This window comes from Entelurus aequoreus, linkage group LG08 (genome assembly GCF_033978785.1).
Source record: "Entelurus aequoreus isolate RoL-2023_Sb linkage group LG08, RoL_Eaeq_v1.1, whole genome shotgun sequence".
NCBI classification, from domain to species: Eukaryota; Metazoa; Chordata; class Actinopteri; order Syngnathiformes; family Syngnathidae; genus Entelurus; species Entelurus aequoreus.
The window spans coordinates 9703712-9725224 of record NC_084738.1 but is presented as its reverse complement, the minus strand read 5'-3'; the positions used below and the strand labels follow the sequence as shown (position 1 = coordinate 9725224).

At 39.4% G+C, this 21513-nt stretch overlaps 2 protein-coding genes across 7 annotated transcripts in view; one reads left to right on the top strand and one right to left on the bottom strand.

The window, feature by feature from the left end:
* qrfprb (pyroglutamylated RFamide peptide receptor b) overlaps positions 1-6883 on the bottom strand; it is a 70846-nt gene extending 63963 nt beyond the window's left edge. For 2 of the 4 annotated variants that reach the window (XM_062055487.1, XM_062055488.1), the window contains exons 1-2: positions 6823-6883; positions 6408-6496 (exon numbers count right to left, since the gene is read on the bottom strand). The gene's annotated coding sequence lies outside the window, so the exon portion shown is untranslated. Of the gene's footprint in view, positions 1-6407; positions 6497-6822 lie in introns of those variants that run through there. The other 2 variants (XM_062055489.1, XM_062055490.1) reach the window with 2 other exon arrangements.
* Positions 1062-20620, top strand: star2 (steroidogenic acute regulatory protein 2). 3 transcript variants are annotated; one of them, XM_062055494.1, is made up of 7 exons: positions 1062-1169; positions 7436-7543; positions 7621-7757; positions 17591-17749; positions 17833-18017; positions 20110-20206; positions 20276-20620. In XM_062055494.1, the coding sequence occupies exons 1-7, from the start codon at positions 1106-1108 to the stop codon at positions 20378-20380; spliced, it is 855 nt and encodes a 284-aa protein (XP_061911478.1). In that variant the 5' UTR covers positions 1062-1105; the 3' UTR covers positions 20381-20620. The 3 variants fall into 3 exon arrangements, with proteins under 3 accessions (XP_061911478.1, XP_061911479.1, XP_061911480.1); XM_062055495.1 differs by lacking the exon at positions 1062-1169 and adding an exon at positions 2370-2470; XM_062055496.1 differs by lacking the exon at positions 1062-1169 and adding an exon at positions 6930-6952.
* Positions 20621-21513: the final 893 nt, after the last annotated feature.

Genomic DNA, 21513 nt, shown 5'->3' with positions numbered 1-21513 from the left:
CCCCAGGTCATTATATGTAAATGGAGTATCATTGGCGGTTTTCGGACGTTTTTGGGGGTGGGGGTTTATGGGCGGAATAGTGTATTTCCATTAGCTGCATTATTATCCACCTCATGCCATTGTATTTTACAAATTAGAATGCATGAAAAAAAGAAAATGTGTTTTTTTGTTTCACATAGGGATTGTGAATGTGAAAAATCCCCAAAAAGTGCTATTCCCCTGTAAGAAAGGTTAGCCGCTAAGGACAATGAGCAATACAATAAATTCAATATCAGTTCTAGATGCAATTTAATTTGACCCAAAGTGATGCTAATGTAAATAGCATGTAGCGGATAGCGTAATGGCTGATGACTAGCATGGAAACGACAAGAGAATCGTTCACAATCATATTTTTACAACCGCCAATACCAGTATCAATTGTTTAGTTCGCTGTCGCTATAAAATGCCACTAGGTGACTAATTCTCTCCATTTTTCTGGAATCTTCAAAAGTACTAATAGTTTGACTAGTTCTGACTACTGTGGCAATTCAAAATGCTAAACAGCACCTGAACAGCGCAAGAAAAACAACAATGTTCATTCCTTGACATGAACCGTTTATGAATATTTATGAACACGTTGGATACACCTGCATAATATGATGAGATGCAAAGTGAAAAGGTCTGCTTCCACAGAGATTTAAAAAATGTAAACTGTGCGTAGTGTTGTGGTTGCCATGGTAAACATTTTTAAAAACAGACCTTGTTTAGCTGCATGAGAGGACAATCTTGTGCAGTTTATCACATTTTAATCAAAAAGGCAAAAGTATTATTTTGTTACGGAAAGTTAATGAGCGTAAAGTATTAAAGTCTTCAATACTATCATTATACAAAAGGGCCTTTTGAAGGCACTTAATATTGAAAGTATATAAGCTCCCACATTGAACTGGACTGCAATAGCCCTAATATGAAGAATAATAGCAGTGATAAGGCATACTTTAAGTTATAAAAAAAACTGTCCTTCAGAGGAAAACCAGAGCTAATCTTTTTCGGCTCAGCGTCTTATCGGTAAACGGCGTCCTTCACGGGTCCAAATAAAAAGAGGGCGACGCCGCAGGCTGACGAGAACATGCTGCCAGCCGTCGTCAAGCTCTGCTGTGGAATCTCCTACCCGCACCTTAGGAGTCTGGCAGGTGAGCTTAATTTGCATACACGCAAACTGGAATATATTATTTAAAATGTATTTAGGCGAAAAACTCAAGGTTCGGGTTGATCTGCATGCTGTATTTTTTTTATTTTTTAATCACACATATGCAGTCATGGCCAGTAACCACAGAAGCTCTTCAACGTATTTCAAACTATTCTGCAGAATACATTACATGCACGGCTTTGATGGTAGAGCGGTCGTCCAGAAACTAGAGGGTTCTTGGTACGAGTCCAGGTTCTGCCAACGTTGCCTAGTAACTGCAGTTGTGCGTTTGGGCAAGACACTTCACCCACCTTTCTACCAGTGGCACCGACACTACAGATGGGAAGTTGCAACTATGCTACAATCTTACTCATTTACAGATTATACATTCATGTGCACGATCATAAATGAATAACATATACATTTTTATTTCTGGTCCACAAAAATGTTTACTCTTGTTTAGTAGTGGACATCTCTCCAAAATAATGTGCTACTCGTTTGTTTTTTCTACCAACAATTTTAAATACCAGGTGACGTGAGGTCACTTCCTGTGGAATCGGCCAGACATCAAAATATTTTCTTTTTTTTATGCATTCTAAATTGTAAATAAATGCTAGCAAAAGTCAGCTAACAACAGAGCCTATGTATGTTGCTCTATTTTGCCTACAAGGCGCTCCAAAAACCATTCAAATACATTCATCAACATTTTATATACACATTGTAAGTATATACAGTCGTGGTCAAAAGTTGACATACACTTGTAAAGAACATAATGTCATGGCTGTCTTGAGTTTCCAATAATTTCTGCAACTCTTATTTTTTTGTGATAGAGTGATTGGAGCACATACTTGTTGGTCACAAAAAACATTCATGAAGTTTGGTTCTTTTATGAATTTATTATGGGTCTACTGAAAATGTCCTGTTGGAACACCCAACTGCGTTCTAGACCCAACCTCCGGGCTGATGATTTTAGGTTGTCCTGAAGAATTTGGAGGTAATCCTCCTTTTTCATTGTCCAATTTACTCTCTGTAAAGCACCAGTTCCATTGGCAGCAAACTAGGCCCAGAGCATAATACTACCACCACCATGCTTGACGGTAGGTTTGGTGGTCATGAGATTAAAGGCCTCACCTATTCTCCTCCAAACATATTGCTGGGTATTGTGGCCAAACAGCTCAATTTTTGTTTCATCTGACCACAGAACTTTTCTCCGGAAGGTGTGATCTTTGTCCATGTGATGTCAGATGAAACAAAAATGGAGCTGTTTGGCCACAATACCGAGCAAATATCTTTGGAGGAGAAAAGGTGAGGCCTTTAATCCCAGGAACACCATTCCTACCGTCAAGCATGGTGGTGGTTTGATTGATTGAAACTTTTATTAGTAGATTGCACAGTACAGTACATATTCCGTACAATTGACCACTAAATGGTAACACCCGAATACGTTTTTCAAGTCGGGGTCCACGTTAATCAATTCATGGTACAAATATATACTATCAGCATAATACAGTCATCACACAAGTTAATCATCAAAGTACATACATTGAATTATTTGCATTATTTACAATCCGGGGCGTGGGATGTGGAGGGGGTTGGGGCGGGGGGGTTAGGCTGGGTTGCTATCAGCATACTTCAGTCATCAACAATTATATCATCTGAGAAATGGACATTGTAACAGTGTAGGTCTCACTTGGTAGGATATGTACAGCGAGCGGTGAACATAGTGAGCTCAGAAAGCATAAGAACAAGTATATACATTAGATTATTTACAATCCGGGGAGGTGGGATGTGGTGGGGGGAGGGTGTTAGTCAAGGGTTGTAGCTGCCTGGAGGTGCTCTTTTAGTGCGGTTTTGAAGGAGGATAGAGATGCACATTCTTTTACACCTGTTGGGAGTGCATTCCATATTGATGTGGCATAGAAGGAGAATGAGTTAAGACCTTTGTAGTATTATGCTCTGGGCCTGTTTTGCTGCCAATGAAACTGGTGCTTTACAGAGAGTAAATGGGACAATGAGAAAGGAGGATTACCTCCAAATTCTTCAGGACAACCTAAAATCATCAGCCCGGAGGTTGGGTCTTGGGCACAGTTGGGTGTTCCAACAGGACAATGACCCCAAACACACGTCAAAAGTGGTAAAGGAATGGCTAAATCAGGCTAGAATGAAGGTTTTAGAATGGCCTTCCCAAAGTCCTGACTTAAACGTGTGGACAATGCTGAAGAAACAAGTCCATGTCAGAAAACCAACAAATTTAGCTGAACTGCACCAATTTTGTCAAGAGGAGTGGTCAAAAATTCAAGCAGAAGCTTGTGGATGGCTACCAAAAGCGCCTTATTGCAGTGAAACTTGCCAAGGGACATGTAAGCAAATATTAACATTGCTGTATGTATACTTTTGACCCAGCACATTTGCTCACATTTTCAGTAGACCCATAATAAATTCATAAAAGAACCAAACTTCATGAATGTTTTTTGTGACCAACAAGTATGTGCTCCAATCACTCTATCACAAAAAAAAAAAAAGAGTTGTAGAAATGATTGGAAACTCAAGACAGCCATGACATTATGTTCTTTACAAGTGTATGTCAACTTTTGACCACGACTGTATGTAATGTTCAGGCGGAAGGCGGTACACCCGAATGCAGCTGAGATAGGCTCCAGCACCCGCCGCCGTACATTTTAATATTTATGTATTTTGCTCGGTTTGAGCATTCATTTTACAAACGCATCACGTGTTTCAGATGTTCGCTTTTCCCTTCAACAATAACTACACTACTAATCATGGCAGACTTCATGAGCGACAACTAACATAATAAAACAACCACTCACTGTACAATGTCTGCTCTCACTGGGATGCCGACTGATGGGATGTTAATATTTTCCCGTTTGTATGAAGAAATATTCATAATCCTCAAGAAGGGTTAAAAAAGAAAAGAAAAGTGGGTGCATACAAGCGTCTTTACGTGTCTTTCTCGCCACTTTCTACTATCCAGGTGAGAGGCTTGATTTATAACCTATAATCAACCTTTACCAACTCAGAGGCGATGTATCAGCTCACTGGGAAAAACATTTCAATATAAGCTAGCAGCATAAGATAGTTACCTTTCTGTGATCAATGTACCACTAAAAAGTAGGTCCTTAACGTTAGCAGTTATAATAATATCGCTGATACTTGATTAATATTCAGGCCACGAAATGTAAATAGAATATTGTTGGCGGGTTTTTTTTTATAGACCAGAAGTGTCAAACTCGTTTTAACTGACAGCCACATCCCAATTATGGCTGCCCTTCTGAGGGCCGGGTGTACCAGCTAATACGGATGAAAAAAATCACCTCATGTTATTCTCACACAATTGTCTGTGCATTTATTATATGTTTTACTCACAAATTGATGGATATTTTGCATTTAAATTATAACTAATGTTGACAAGCAGTTAATTAGGGGTTTTTGACAACAATAAAAAAAATACTGGAAATAGTTTGTTACATGATTAGATAACATTCAAGTTTAGAAGCTACTGTATGCAATTACATCCAGTACAGTTTTTCTGTCAAAATAGAAAAAAAAAAATACATTTAGCAAAAAAATGTTTTTAAAAAAAGGTGTTTTTTGACGCACATTTTTTTAAGCTTTTGCAGGCCACATAAAATGATGTGGCGGGCCAGTTCTGGCCCCCAGGCCATGCGTTTGACACCTGTGCAACAGACGCAATAACATCATAGTGAAGTGAATTGAATTATATTTATATAGCGCTTTTCTCTAGTGACTCAAAGCGCTTTACATAGTGAGACCCAATATCTAAGTTACATTTAAACCAGTGTGGGTGGCACTGGGAGCAGGTGGGTAAAGTGTCTTGCCCAAGGACACAACGGCAGTGACTAGGATGGCGGAAGCAGGAATCGAACCTTGAAAGTTCAAGTTGCTGGCACGGCCACTCTATGTGACATTGTTATCACCAGGAAAGATGAGGTCACCTACCTAGGTTCCATTCTAGAGGCTAATCTCTCCTGTGATAAAATGGCAACCAAGGTTATCAGAAAGGTTAACCAACGAACGAGATTTCTCTACAGAATCTCCTCTCGGGTCAACAAAAGCACCATGAGGATTCTGGCGGGAACTCTCGTTCAACCCTTTTTCGATTACGCATGCACCTCCTGGTGCCCTGGCACCTCCAGGGCCCTCGGGTCTAGACTCCAAACATCTCAGAACAAGCTAGTCAGGTTACTTCTAGACCTCCACCCCAGATCCCACCTCACTCCTACCCACTTCTCCAAAGTGGGCTGGCTCAAGGTGGAGGACAGAGTTAAACAACTTGCACTGAGCCTAGTCTATAAAATCCACTACACCTCCCTGATACCGAAGTACATGTCAAACTACTTCCTTAACGTAAATGACCGCCATAACCACAACACCAGGGGGAGCTCCACTAACCACGTTAAACCCAGATTCCGAACTAACAAAGGTCTTAACTCATTCTCTTTCTATGCCACATCAATGTGGAATGCGCTCCCAACAGGTATAAAAGAAAGGGCATCTCTATCCTCCTTCAAAACCGCAATAAAAGTTCACCTCCAGGCAGCTACAACCCTAAACTAACACCTTCCCCGGATTGCTAATAATCAAATGTAAACAATCAAATGCAGATACTTTTTCTTTTTCTTATGCCTTCTGATCTCTCTCTCTCTCTCTCTCTCTATGTCCACTACTTGATGTCCATACCCCCCCACCCCCTCCCCCCCTCCACACCCCTGATTGTAAATAATGTAAATAATTCAATGTGATTATCTAGTGTGATGACTGTATTATGATGATAGTATATATGATAGTATATATCTGTATCATGAATCAATTTAAGTGGACCCCGACTTAAACAAGTTGAAAAACTTATTCGGGTGTTACCATTTAGTGGTCAATTGTACGGAATATGTACTTCACTGTGCAACCTACTAATAAAAGTCTCAATCAATCAATCAAAAAAAAAAAACCGAGCTATGCCGCCCCATAGTCATAGCTACCATCAGTGTCATTGTCAGCTGACTTTTATTTATGTTTATTTAAGAGTTAGAATGCAATAAAAAAAAAAAACAAGGACATGTGTTATTGTTGTCTCTCAAAAGTATTGTGGGCGTTGGACAAAATTCCCCAAAAAGTGATGAGCCCCAGGCACAAAAAAAACTCATATTACCCATTTGAAGTATTAAACAGCATTTCAAACGAACAGTCCTGTAACATTATAACATACCTGCATTAATAAAGGGACGGCGTGACGTCACGTACCGTGTTCCGCATCACGTGATCCGCCAGGAAATACAAGTCAGCACTCAGCGTCACCTTAAAAAAAGTCATAAAAATTGTAAAAACGATACAAACGAATTTCAAAGTAAACAGTTACTATCACACCACAATTAACCTAATTACGCTTTTTTTTACGTTTATTCAGGTAAAGCATATTGAGCTACCTTGTGTATAAAATATATTGCCTTGACTTGCCTTGTTTAAACACAAGTTAGCTAAAAAAAAAAAAAACCGAGTCATTTATTTAGCAATTCTAATACATTATTGTCAATGCTGACAAAACACAACTAATTTAATGTTTAAACATTTACATTCACACCATTTATGCTCAAAATTGTTTTTTTTTGTTTAAGCCGTGTTACCTTCAGGCAAATCCTAGTGGCTAGCTAGATGATTACCCACCATCCTTTGCGGTAATCAAACGAACAAATGCAGGTGAATCGTGCACCATTCGAACCCTTTTTTGTCCAAATTAGTTAAACAACAACAAAAGTAAATAAAAGTTATGTGCTATAGCTGTGATTAATCAGTCATTTCAAGACTGGTCCGAGTGTTATTTTTTCCTAAATAATAATTATTTTTTTATTCAGCCTATGGGGAAGCTCGGCTAGATTAGTTCGAATTCTGCCTAGCAACAAGTGGCCTGTTTAACAAATGACCAAAAAACAACTGATTTTTTTTTTTTTTTGGTTGTTAAAATGTCCCCCCCAAAAAAATTCAAAACAGCAAACATGACTAAAAGAATAGAATAGATAGAATAGAAAGTACTTTATTGATCCCTGGGGGAAAGTCAGCACCACAGTTCGCTCACAATAGACAATAATAATAATAAATAATATAATATATATAATATCTGAATAATATAAATATATTATGCATATATTCTACATTTAAGTGCAGTCAAGAAGGAACATGTGCATTATACAGTCTGATGGCTGATTAAACTGATTAAAATCCTCTTTGTTTTTGTTGAAGGACTTCAGCGCACGGCTATGGCGGTCATAGGTCAGGAGATCTCTCACCTGCAGCGGTGCGGACACGTGCCACAGCGCATGAGGACGCTTGCTGGTTTGACCCACGACGGTACAAACAAAGAAAAAGAATCAAATCGGTTGAAAGTTTGCCTCTGGAAAAAATAATAATGGTGCAATCTTCCACAGAGCACCAAAGAGTCAACGGGGAGGTTCTAGCAGCGAAAGGCGAGCAGCAGGCGTTCGTGCGGAAAGGCCATGAGGCCATGACGAAGGCTCTCGGCCTGCTGGAGCAGAAAGACGGATGGAAAGTGGAGATTATAGAGGTAAATTCAAAGAACAGGAAAACAGCAAATATACACAATACAGTTCTTCTTTCTTTCTTTAGTTTATTTCGAACATGAACACACTTACAGCGTAATACATCACACAGTTTCATATCATTTCACTTTACATCATGTCCGAAAAGGAGTAGGAAGAAGCAAAGCTTATTTAATCATACCCCTTTCCCACTTCAGAGCGTTTACAAATATATACATTCATTTACTGACTTTTTTTAATTTTTTATAGCAAAATGACATCCGTGAATGAGTAATACAGCAGTTTTGTAATATATAATGAAGTCAGCCATAATACACATACTGAGAAGAACAATATCTTATTTTCAATAAGTGTTTCTCACAATTCTTCTTCTTTGTACTTTGTAAGCATTATTAATTTGAACGACCTCTTAAACTGGATCATATCAGTACATTGTTTAACTTTTTTTTTACTTAATCCATTCCATAATTTAATTCCACATACTGATATGCTAAAGGTTCTAAGTAGAGATGTCCGATAATGGCTTTTTTGCCGATATCCGATATTCCGATATTGTCCAACTCTTAATAACCTTCAGTATATCAGTATGTGGAATTAAATTATGGAATGGATTAAGCAAAGCAATCAAACAATGTACTAATATGACCCACTTCAAGAAACTCTTCAAACTTAAAGTGTTTACAAAGTACAAAGAAGAAGAACCATGACAAACATTTTCAATTTATTTCATCCATTCATTCATTCATTCTTAAAGTAATCTTACTTATCTCATTATATGAAATATGACTTTCTTCACCAATTATTATTATTAAATTCTTACTATTATTTATTTATTTATTTTTATTGTGATTACCTATGGAGTTTATTGTGAATAAATTGAGAACAGGAAGTGAATAAAAAAGTTTCAGCAACTGTTATGTGAAAGAAAAGGGGTAGGATTAAATAAGCTCTGCTTCTTCCTACTCCTTTTCGAACATGTTGAAAAGAGAAACTGGAAATTGTGATGTATCATGTTGTATGCTTGCATGTTCGAAATAAACTCAAACTCTAACTCTAACTCTAATTACCGATTCCGATATCAACCGATACCGATATATACAGTCGTGGAATTAACACATTATTATGCCTAATTTTGTTGTAATGCCCGGCTGGATGCATTAAACAATGTAACAAGGTTTTCAAAAATAAATCAACTCAAATTATGGAAAAAAATGCCAACATGGCACTGCCATATTTATTATTGAAGTCACAAAGTGCATTATTTTCTTTAACATGCCTCACAACAGCAGCTTGGAATTTGGGACATGCTCTCCCTGAGAGAGCATGAGGAGGTTGAGGTGGGCAGGGTTGGGGTAGCGGATGGTGTATATTGTAGCGTCCCGGAAGAGTTAGTGCTGCAAGGGGTTCTGGGTATTTGTTCTGTTGTGTTTATGTTGTGTTACGGTGCGGATGTTCTCCCGAAATGTGTTTGTCATTCTTGTTTGGTGTGGGTTCACAGTGTGGCGCATATTTGTAACAGTCTTAAAGTTGTTTATACGGCTACCCTCAGTGTGACCTGTATGGCTGTTGACCAAGTATGCCTTGCATTCACTTGTGTGTGTGAAAAGCCGTAGATATTATGTGACTGGGCCGGCACGCAAAGGCAGTGCCTTTAAGGTTTATTGGCGCTCTGTACTTCTCCCTACGTCCGTGTATCACTCCGTACAGCGGCGTTTTAAAAAGTCATACATTTTACATTGTGAAACCGATGCCGATAATTACCGATATTACATTTTAAAGCATTTATCGGCAGTCAGATATTATCGGACATCTCTAGTTCTAAGTGTTGTACGTGCATACGTATGTTTTAAATTAGATTTTCCTCTAAGATTATATTCCTCCTCTTTAGTTGAGAATTGTTGTTGTACATTCTTGGGTAGCAGGTTATAGTTTGCTTTGTACATCATTTTAGCTGTTTGCAATTTTACCAAAATCATCGAACTTTAATATTTTTGACTAAATAAATAACGTGTTTTTATGTTCTCTATATCCAACATTATGTATCAGTCTAATTGATCTTTTTTTTTAACACGGTTAACGAATGTAGCGCACATTTGTAGTTATTTCCCCATATTTCTGCACAATAACTCCGATGTTGTTCATTGTTCAGTGCATTGGTTAATGGGAGTCATTATTCACACACATTTATTCAAAATGTCTATGCCATGCAAAAGATCATGTTTTCTCTATTTAGAATCCATGCTGAAAATAATAAGAATTTTTGTTCAAATTGATACATTTGTGGGATTGTATAAATTGTATAAATCACAGAAACACTATGAAAGTAGATCTAAGTCTATGAAAATATAGGCCTGGAAACTGGAAGAAAAAAAAGATAGCGGAAAACACAATTCATGAAATAAGGGATCCAAGAACAAAAGTGATAAAAACTAAACCGATGTGACAGTACTATGGAGAAGGAGACGGCACTGAGACAGGGGCGTCGATAGTATGAGATGTTGAAGTGAAGTGTGAAATTAATCCAAATAAGTATGGGGTGAATATGTGTTGATTTTAACTGAGTGTTGAAGGTGCGTGTTGAGCGAGATGCGGAAGTCCAGGTAGGGCAAGGCAAGCTCGGAGGTCCGTGGGCAAGCGAGAGGTCAAAGGCAGGAGCGAGGCGTCAAGGTCTGCGTCCAGGCAAGTGGTCGAGATCCAGGAAGGCAGCCAGGAAGTCAGAGGGAATTCGGGGAGACGAGACACACAACTCGAAACCAAGAAATGGGGGAGTGCTGCGGTATGACGACACAGGACACAAGACGATGAGCACAGAGAGAGCGAATGCACATAGGGAGAGAGCTAGAGACGTGTAGGCTTACAGTACTGAGACAGGTAGCTACGTTCTGGCACGGGAACGCAGGACACGCTGGCTTATGAAGGGAGTGAAGTCCTGATCAGCGTCAGGAGCCTGAGCCGTAACAACCAAACAAATTTGTAATATTCGTTTGGTCAGAGGTCTCTAGTAGGAGTGTAACCCAAACTGATAGCTTCTTGAACTTCCTGGATTTACCTACTTTAGATGAAGAACAAAATCAAATCATGTCTGCAGATACTGAATAACTGAAGATGAATTAAAAACTACTAAGCTTAAAGTCGCCAGGATCAGACGCTTTAATTTAAACAATAATTAATACCTTTTTTAATAGGAGAAATATAACCTGAGAGGAAAATCGAATTTAAAACATTTGTATGCCCGTACAACACTTAAAACATTTAGCATCTCAGTATGTGGAATTATATTATGGAATGGATTAACCAAAGAAATCAAACAAAGCACCAATATGATTCAGTTTAAGAGACTGTTCAAACTACAAGTGTTCACAAAGTACACAGAACAATAATTATGACAAACATCTTGAACCTTGTTGAGACAAAGATTATTTATGTATTTAACATGTGTTTACTTACTATGGTATATTATTTATTTATTCACTGTTCTGTAACAGAGAACATGTCACAAAATGTTGGTGACGAACCCCAAGATGCAGAGAAGGCAGGCTTTGTGCAGGAAAACATCATTTAATGTCCAAAAAAAATCAAGAAAAAACACGAACCAGGAACCAGGAACAGGCAAACTGGAACCAGCAAACAGGAACTAGGAACAAAAAGACAGCAAGCTGCAAACAGCTACAGCTACAATGACAGGTATTAGCACGACAGGTAGTAATGACATCGACAATACTCCAGCCCTGACTGGAGGGCAGAGCAGGTATAAATAGCAGCCGGCTGATTGACACCAGGTGTGGCCAGGTGTCAATCAGCCGCAGCTGAGGGGAAACACAATCAGGGAGACAAGCAGGAAACTGAACGAAAATAATAGCGCTGACAGGAAATAGAACAAACACAGAGGAAAAACTAAAACATAGCCAAACTGTCAGGGACAAGCCTGACAGAACAAGGAAATGGGATCAAATTGCTATGGTGTGAAAAGGGGCAGGATTAAATAAACTCAGCTTCTTCCTGCTCCCTTTCAGACGTGCTGTAATGAAACAACTGGAAATATGTGATGTATTCGATTGTATCGTATGCATGTTCGAAATAAACTGAACTGAACTGAACTGAGCTCCCCACACTGAATTGGGGTTTAAAAAAAGGTACAAACGCCACATAGTTCGAAGGAGGAAATCATCTCAGCTGTACCAAAAGAAGGCAAGGATAGAACTGAGTGTGGATCTTACAGGCCAATATCTGTTCTCAGTGTAGATTATAAACTATTTACTTCCATCATGGCCCAACCATTAGAAGATTTCTTACCTATATTGATTAAGGATGGGCGATACCACACTTTTAGGATTCGATACGATACCGATACTTTTTCTTGCATTTTCATCGATACCGATACCATTAATTTGTTATTGGCAATTTTTGTCAGTCAAAAATATTATTACTATTATTATTTAAGACAAATCACAAGACAAATACAGACCATTTATACCACATTTATTATGGTCAATATAAAATAAAAGTAACATTAAAATAAATAACATAAATATGAAAAATAAATTAAATATATATAATAATAATCATATATTATATATAATAATAGTTATATATTATATATAATAATAATTAGATATTAGGGCTTTCCAATTAACTGTCAAATCCGAATCGCAAGAAGCTGCAGTTATTTTTTAAAGTTTGTGATATAATTAGCAATTAATGAAATATGAAATAGGCTAATGTTTTCGAAATGTAAGAAATCATGTTACAGATTAAAACCAAAATCACATTCAATCATATATTTCAAGATTTTCTTGGAAAAAAATAAAACTGTAATGCAAAGATGAAGAATCTCCAAATTGTATCTCTTTCTTATCTTGTTTTAAATACTCTAGCAATTTTCAACTAACAGTAAATTCCCCTGTGTGGAAATTATTTGAATTTAGGATAATAATTTAAACAAAATTATTCAGTAAACATTACTAAAACAATAAAATGAACAATGCCTGTTTTAAGTCAACAATTGGACAACACTGGATATGCCTGGCTGCATCGCTGTCGGCTGGCTGTGTGTGTGTGTGTGTGTGTGTGTGTGTGTGTGTGTGTGTTGCACGTTGACCACGCTCATTGGCTGTCTCCTGTCACGTGACTGGGCCAGCTCTATACTCTGCCAGGTACAGGGGCGTCCCAGCACATAGGAAGTTAAGTCATCAAAAACATCTGAAAGTGATGCTTGCACCCCCCACACGCCGTTTTTTGGTTTATATCGATACTTTTTTCAGAAAAGTGATGCCAAATGAGTAGCGTGTGAGTATCGATATATCGATACCACAGGATCGGTACGCACATCCCTAATATTGATACATAATGATTAAACAGGTTTTATACATCAAACGTCAAACACAAGACGATATGAGAAAGACACCACATATTATGGATCATATACAAAAAAACAACAACATTGAAGCAATTGTGTCATGATCTGTGGTCTGGATCTTGTTTTTTGTTATTTTCGGTTTAAGACTCCATAGTTCCTGTTTGCGCTCCCTTGTTTGTTTTAGTTTCCATGACGACTGATTAGTTTCACCTGTCTCATATGTTTGACTCACGCACCTGCTCTAATCAGAGACTATTATTTAAGCTTGTTTTGCCAGTTAGTCGAGCTGGCGGCATTCTGTCATGACGGGGGGGGTCGCAGCTTGCTCAGCTTGCTGCGAGATTTGTTCTCTCGGGATGCAATCGGACTATATCGGACAAGGCTTAAAGGTAGGAACATTTTTAATTGTTCGCTATCAATAGAAACAAAACAAAAGGGCGCACAAGGCGAAGGCACAACTTAGCGTATGATACAAAAACTAACACATAGGCAGAAACTATGGACATGAAACAAAATTTACTTGGCAGAGCATGAATCTATGGCATGAACAGAGCAAATATTAAGATTAAAGATTAAAGTACCAATGATTGTCACACACACACTAGATGTGGTGAAATTTGTCCTCTGCATTTGTCCCATCCCCTTGGGGAGCAGTGGGCAGCAGCGGCGCCGCGCCCGGGAATCATTTTGGTGATTTAACCCCCAACTCCAACCCTTTGTTGCTGAGTGTCAAGCAGGGAGATTATGGGTCCCATTTTTATAGTCTTTGGTATGACTCGGCTGGGATTTGAACTCCAACCTACCGATCTCAGGGCGGACACTCTAACCACTAGGCCACTGAGATGGACAGAGTAATGTCGCCAGGGCGACTAACTGGCAAAACAAGCTTAAATAATAGTCTCTGAATAGAGCAGGTGCGGGAGTCAAACACATGAGACAGGTGAAACTAATCAGTCGTCATGGAAACTAAAACAAACAAGGGAGCGTAAACAGGAACTATGGGGTCTTAAACCGAAAATAACAAAAAACATGATCCAGACCACAGATCATGACAAATTGTTATAAATGTAGATGCTGAAAAAGCCTTTGATTCGGTCAATTGGAGTTCTATATACTGTGCATGTGGCTTCCAGGATACAATTATTACAACCATCCATCCATCCATCTTCTTCCGCTTATCCAAGGTCCGGTCGCGGGGGCAGAAGCCTAAGCAAGGAAGCCCAGACTTCCCTCTCCCCAGCCACTTCGTCCAGCTCTTCCTGGGGGATCCCGAGGCGTTCCCAGGCCAGCCGGGAGACATAATCTTCCCAACGTGTCCTGGGTCTTCCCCGTGGCCTCCTACCAGTCGGACGTGCCCTAAACACCTCCCTAGGGAGGCGTCCGGGTGGCATCCTGACCAGATGCCCAAACCACCTCATCTGGCTCCTCTCGATGTGGAGGAGCAGCGGCTTTACTTTGAGCTCCTCCCGGATCAGCTTCTCACCCTATCTCTAAGGGAGAGAAACAAATTCATTTTGGCCGCTTGTACCCGTAATCCAAATCTCATGACCATAGGTGAGGATGGGAACGTAGATCGACCGGTAAATTGAGAGCTTTGCCTTCCGGCTCAGCTCCTTCTTCACCACAAGGGATTGATATAGTGTCCGCATTACTGAAGACGCCGCACCGATCCGCCTGTCGATCTCACGATCCACTCTTCCCTCACTCGTGAACAAGACTCCGAGGTACTTGAACTCCTCCACTTGGGGCAGGGTCTCCTCCCCAACCCGGAGAAGGCACTCCACCCTTTTCCGGGCGAGAACCATGGAGTCGGACTTGGAGGTGTTGATTCTAATACCTTGTCGCTTCACACTCAGCTGCGAACCGATCCAGTGAGAGCTGAAGATCCTGGCCAGATGAAGCCATCAGGACCACATCATCTGCAAAAAGCAGAGACCTAATCCTGCAGCCACCAAACCAGATCCCCTCAACGCCTTGACTGCGCCTAGAAATTCTGTCCATAAAAGTTATGAACAGAATCGGTGACAAAGGGCAGCCTTGGCGGAGTCCAACCCTCACTGGAAACGTGTCCGACTTACTGCCGGCAATGCGGACCAAACTCTGGCACTGATCAGACAGGGAGCGGACCGCCACAATCAGACAGTCCGATACCCCATACTCTCTGAGCACTCCCCACAAGAGTTCCAGAGGGACACGGTCAAATGCCTTCTCCAAGTCCACAAAACACATGTAGACTGGTTGGGCAAACTCCCATGCACCCTCAAGGACCCTGCCGAGAGTATAGAGCTGGTCCACAGTTCCAAGACCAGGACGAAAACCACACTGTTCTTCCTGAATCCGAGGTTCGACTATCCGGCGTAGCCTCCTCTCCAGTACACCCGAATAGACCTTACCGGGAAGGCTGAGGAGTGTGATCCCACGATAGTTAGAACACACCCTCCGGTTCCCCTTCTTAAAGAGAGGAACCACCACCCCGGTCTGCCAATCCAGAAGTACCGCCCCCGATGTCCACGCGATGCTGCAGAGTCTCTTCAACCAAGACAGCCCCACAGCATCCAGAGCCTTAAGGAACTCCGGGCGGATCTCATCCACCCCCGGGGCCTTGCCACCGAGGAGCTTTTTAACTACCTCAGCAACCTCAGCCCCAGAAATAGGAGAGCCCACCACAGATTCCCCAGGCACTGCTTCCTCATAGGAAGACGTGTTGGTGGGATTGAGGAGGTCTTCGAAGTATTCCCTCCACCGATCCACAACATCCGCAGTCGAGGTCAGCAGAACACCATCCTCACCATACACGGTGTTGATAGTGCACTGCTTCCCCTTCCTGAGGGGGCGGATGGTGGTCCAGAATCGCTTCGAAGCCATCTGGAAGTCGTTTTCCATGGCTTCCCCGAACTCCTCCCATGTCTGAGTTTTTGCCTTAAAAAAAATAAATGGTACCCATTACCTCCCTGCTTGACACTCAGCATCAAGGGTTGGAATTGGGGGTTAAATCACCAAAAAATTATTCCTGGGCGCGGCCACCGCTGCTGCTCACTGCTCCCCTCACCTCCCAGGGGGTGATCAAGGGTGATGGGTCAAATGCAGAGGATAATTACACCCAACCTCGTGTGTGTGTGTGTGCGTGTGTGTGCGTGTGTGTGTGTGTGTGTGTGTGTGTGTGTGAGACAATCATTGGTACTTTAACTTTTTAACTTCAAAAGTTATGATAGACCACCTCAAAAAAACAGAATGGGATTTTACAGTTTTTTACCAAAATGTACACTACCGTTCAAAAGTTTGGGGTCACCCAAACAATTTTGTGGAATAGCCTTCATTTCTAAGAACAAGAATAGACTGTCGAGTTTCAGATGAAAGTTCTCTTTTTCTGGCCCTTTTGAGCGTTTAATTGACCCCACAAATGTGATGCTCCAGAAACTCAATCTGCTCAAAGGAAGGTCAGTTTTGTAGCTTCTGTAACGAGCTAAACTGTTTTCAGATGTGTGAACATGATTGCACAAGGGTTTTCTAATCATCAATTAGCCTTCTGAGCCAATGAGCAAACACATTGTACCATTAGAACACTGGAGTGATAGTTGCTGGAAATGGGCCTCAATACACCTATGTAGATATTGCACCAAAAACCAGACATTTGCAGCTAGAATAGTCATTTACCACATTTTTTTTTTTCATAAAGAAATACAATCATGTGTGCTTACGGACTGTATCCCTGCAGACTGTATTGATCTATATTGCTATATAATGTATATATTGTGTTTTTTATGTTGATTTAATTTTTTTAAAAAAACAAAAAAAAAAACAATTTTTTTTTTTTAAATTTCTTGTGCGGCCCGGTACCAATCGGTCCGTGGACCGGTACCGGGCCGTGGCCCGGAGGTTGGGGACCACTGATGTAGTGGATAAGAATGTCTGATGCTGGATGTCAATTAAAAATAAAAAATAAATGTAAAAAAATTGTATAAATTCACCCAAAAAAAATAAAAAATTTAAATTCACTGTAATAAATCAAACTACTACATCATGTATTAAATGAATGAGAGCATATTTTGTAGAAATTAGTGGAAAATTGTTTTGTTTGGAATCAAATTTGGAATAAATTATGTTTTTCTTTCAACATCATAGAGCGGTGGTTCTCAAACTTTTTTCCCTCAAGTTCCACCCCAGAAAACACCATAATGACCAACATAAAAAATTAAAAATAATACAGTAGCATAGTAGGACTAAGTATTAATTAAAAACAAGGCAGAGGTTTTATTTAATATTTTGTCACTGCAACGTTACACACAGTTTAAACATTAACACTGAGTTTAAATATTTAAATAAGTGATTGTTTGGCGTACCACTAGATGGAGTTTGAGATGAACTGTTACAGACTTTTTGGTTTTGCTTTCAGGACATTTGCAGGAAGTGGATTTGATTGCTATTCCTGTTCAGACGAGTTGTGTTTTTTGTTAACACTCTCTTGGTTGTCGTGGCGTTCAGGGCAACGGAGATGTGATCTACAGCAAAGTGGTCCAAGGGTCCAGGAAGGTGTTCCGGCTCGAAGTGATCCTGGATGCCGACCTGGAGGAGCTCTATGACATCCTGTTTGCCAGAGTGGAGGAGATGCACCAGTGGAACCCGAGCATCCAACAAATCAAAGTAAGCAAACAAAACAATCCAGCATTCACCAGATGTTGTTGGGCATCGCCTGTCAAAATGTGACCAAAGTCTTCCCGTCAAAGGTTCTCAAGCGAGTCGGTCCGGAAACGATGGTCACGCACGAGGTGTCGGCGCAGACAGCGGGGAATCTGATTGGTCGGAGGGACTTCCTGAGCGTGAGGCACAGCTGCAAGCGAAAGTCCCGCATTTATTTGGGAGGGGGCGCCATTCAGCTGGAGGCCTTCCCACCGCTGGCGGGCTTTGTCAGGTGCGCTGCTAGCATGCTAAACGCTGAATCAGCAAATTTACTGAATGGCATTTTTAGTTATAAGTTTGTGAAGAATTTTACTTAAAAGAAAAGAAAAAAAAGTCAGTTCATGCAGAAATATTTGAATGAAAAATTATGTCAAACATTTAATTAATTCATATTATAGACATATTTGTCTTGGTACATAATTTTAATCAGTAATTACTGTTATGACGTTATTATATAGGTCATTAATAAAACTAATTATTAGGGATGTCCGATGATGGCTTTTTGCCGATATCCGATATTCCGATATTGTCCAACTCTTTAATTACCGATACCGATATCAACCGATACCGATATCAACCGATATATGCAGTCGTGGAATTAACACATTATTATGCCTAATTTGGACAACCAGGTATGGTGAAGATAAGGTCCTTTTTAAAAAAATTAGTAAAATAAGATAAATAAATTAAAAACATTTTCTTGAATAAAAAATAAAGTACAACAATATAAAAACAGTTACATAGAAACTAATAATGAATGAAAATTAGTAAAATTAACTGTTAAAGGTTAGTACTATTAGTGGACCAGCAGCACGCACAATCATGTGTGCTTACGGACTGTATCCCTTGCAGACTGTATTGATATATATTGATATATAATGTAGGAACCAGAATATTAATAACAGAAAGAAACAACCCTTTTGTGTGAATGAGTGTAAATGGGGGAGGGAGGTTTTTTGGATTGGTGCACTAATTGTAAGTGTATCTTGTGTTTTTTATGTTGATTTAATAAAAAAATAAAAAATAAAAAAATAAAAAACCCGATACCGATAATAAAAAAACTGATACCGATAATTTCCGATATTACATTTTAACGCATATATCGGCCGATAATATCGGCAGGCCGATATTATCGGACATCTCTACTAATTATATTACTTTTTTAAATTGTTTATCGTTATATTTGCCATAATAGTTACAATTATTATTGGTTTAATTTTAATGATAAATGTATTTAAATGGATTGTATCTGTATTTAATTTGTATTATTGATTATAATTTTTCAGTGTATATACAATATATAAAAAAAAGTACTGAATTATTTGCTATTATACAAATAAATAATATATGATATATATTGTTATAGTTGCAGAAAATGTAAACTTTTTTTCTATTTTTTTAATTGATAAAAGTGAGTTAATACTTTAATATCATTCACTCATTCAAAAACATGTTAAAAAGTAGGTAATCTATTGCTAATTTATATTAATCATAGTTGTTTGTAGTTAGAATTACCATAATAGTTTAAGTCATTGTTAGTGTAATTTTAATTACATACGTTTATTTATTTAAATCAACTAGTAAAACGTGTTTGTGTTTTTCATAATAATATAAAAATAGTACAAAATGTATTACTATTAGACAAATAAATAATATAATTTATTGTTATAGTTGCAGGAAATTGGAACTTTTTTCAATTTTTTTAATAAATAAAAGGGAGCTAATCCGGAACTCAAACAATTCTTAAAATGTAAATAACTTATTCAGAGTTTATACTGATATTATATTTGTCTGTAGTAATAAATACCAACATAGTTTGAGTCATTATGGGAATCATTTTAATTATTTAAATTGTGTTATTTAAATACATTAGATGTGTAGTAGTATTATTTTTCAATGTTTTGGTCGGTATAATACATAAGAGTATAAAACATTTTATTTTACAAATAAATAATGTATTGTTACATTTGCAAAAAAAATGTTTTTTTAAATGAATGAAAGTAAGCTAATACTTTAAAATGTCACTCACATAATCAAACAATTATTAAAAAGTAAATAATCATACATAATTTATATTAATTTAATTATTTCATTTACTATTTTTAATGTTATTAATACATTATAAATATGATTAAGTATTGCATAAAACTAATGACAATACTAATTATAATAATAATCCCTTAAAGCCACTGTGTGTGACCTGTGTTTTTGTTAGATGACAAAAGATCAAGGAGCGTAAAAACAGCAAACAGCCGCTTGCTTTTTAATTAGTACGGTCATAGCTTTGTCTGGAAACTATCTCATTATCGATGCCGTGTCAACAGAGCCGAGGACGGGCCCACGTGCATGGTCATTGAGGCGCTGGGCGACGGGTCGACACAAAGGAGTCGCTTCACGTGGCTCGTCAACATGGACGTGAAGGTAATGACGTGATCATTTATGCTCCACATAACCTTTATAACACAAAGATGGCGGCATCTCCTGCTGCAGGGCTGGCTTCCCAAGTCAATTGTCAATCAGGCCTTGCCTCGAGCTCAGCTGGATTTCACCAGGCACCTTCGCAGGCGCCTCACAGCCGGCGCCCCTCTGGGCTGACAGCCTCGCCGTGGCGGCAAAGGCCCCGTAGAGACAAAGGCTGCCAGAGGAGCAGCTCGGCGGGGAGGCAGGGGGGCGTAAATGGCGGCGGCGGCGGCGGCAGCGGGAGGATTTCAAAATAGGAAATACTGTCAAGTGTCCGTCATCGAGATGGTTTGACAGTAAAAAGAATGGCCGGCGTGTCAGCGATGGACTCGGACGACAATAAAGTGCTTGAATGCGAAACATGGCCTCGTTCTTTGTCAAGCACATCCTTCAAAGAAATCACTTTTGATCCATTATTGACCTAATCAAGCTTGATATTGATACACTTGATATTTTTGCAAATATTAGCTCATTTGGAATTTCATGCCTGCAACATGTTTCAAAAAAGCTGGCACAAGTAGCAAAGAAGACTGAGAAAGGAATGCTCATCAAACACTTATTTGGAACATCCCACAGGTGAACAGGCTGGTTGGGAACAGGTGGGTGCCATGATTGGGTATAAAAGCAGCTTTCATGAAATGCTCAGTCGTTCACAAACAAGGATGGGGCGAACAAATGCGTGATTCCACCATCTACGGCCGTAATATCATCAAAAGGTTCAGAGAATCTGGAGAAATCACTGCGTGTAAGCGGCCAATCCCGTGACCTTGGATCCCTCAGGCGGTACTTCATCAAAAAAGATCATCAGTGTGTAAAGGATATCACCACACAAGCTCAGGAGAAATTCAGAAAACCGGTGTCAGTAAATACAGTTGGTCGCTACATCTGTAAGTGCAAGTTAAAACTCTACTATGCAAAGCCAAACCCATTTATCAACAACACCCAGAAACGCCGCCGGCTTCGCTGGGCCCGAGCTCATCTAAGATGGACTGATGCAAAGTGGAAAAGTGTTCTGTGGTCTGACGAGTCCACATTTCAAATTGTTTTTGGAAACTGTGGACGTCGTGTCCTCCGGACCAAAGAGGAAAAGAACCATCCGGACTTTAATAGGCACAAAGTTGAAAAGCCAGCATCTGTGATGGTATGGGGGTGTATTAGTGCCCAGGGCATGGGTAACTTACACATCTGTGAAGGCACCATTAATGCTGAAAGGTACATACAGGTTTTGGAGCAACATATGTTGCCATCCAAGCAACGTTACCATGGAC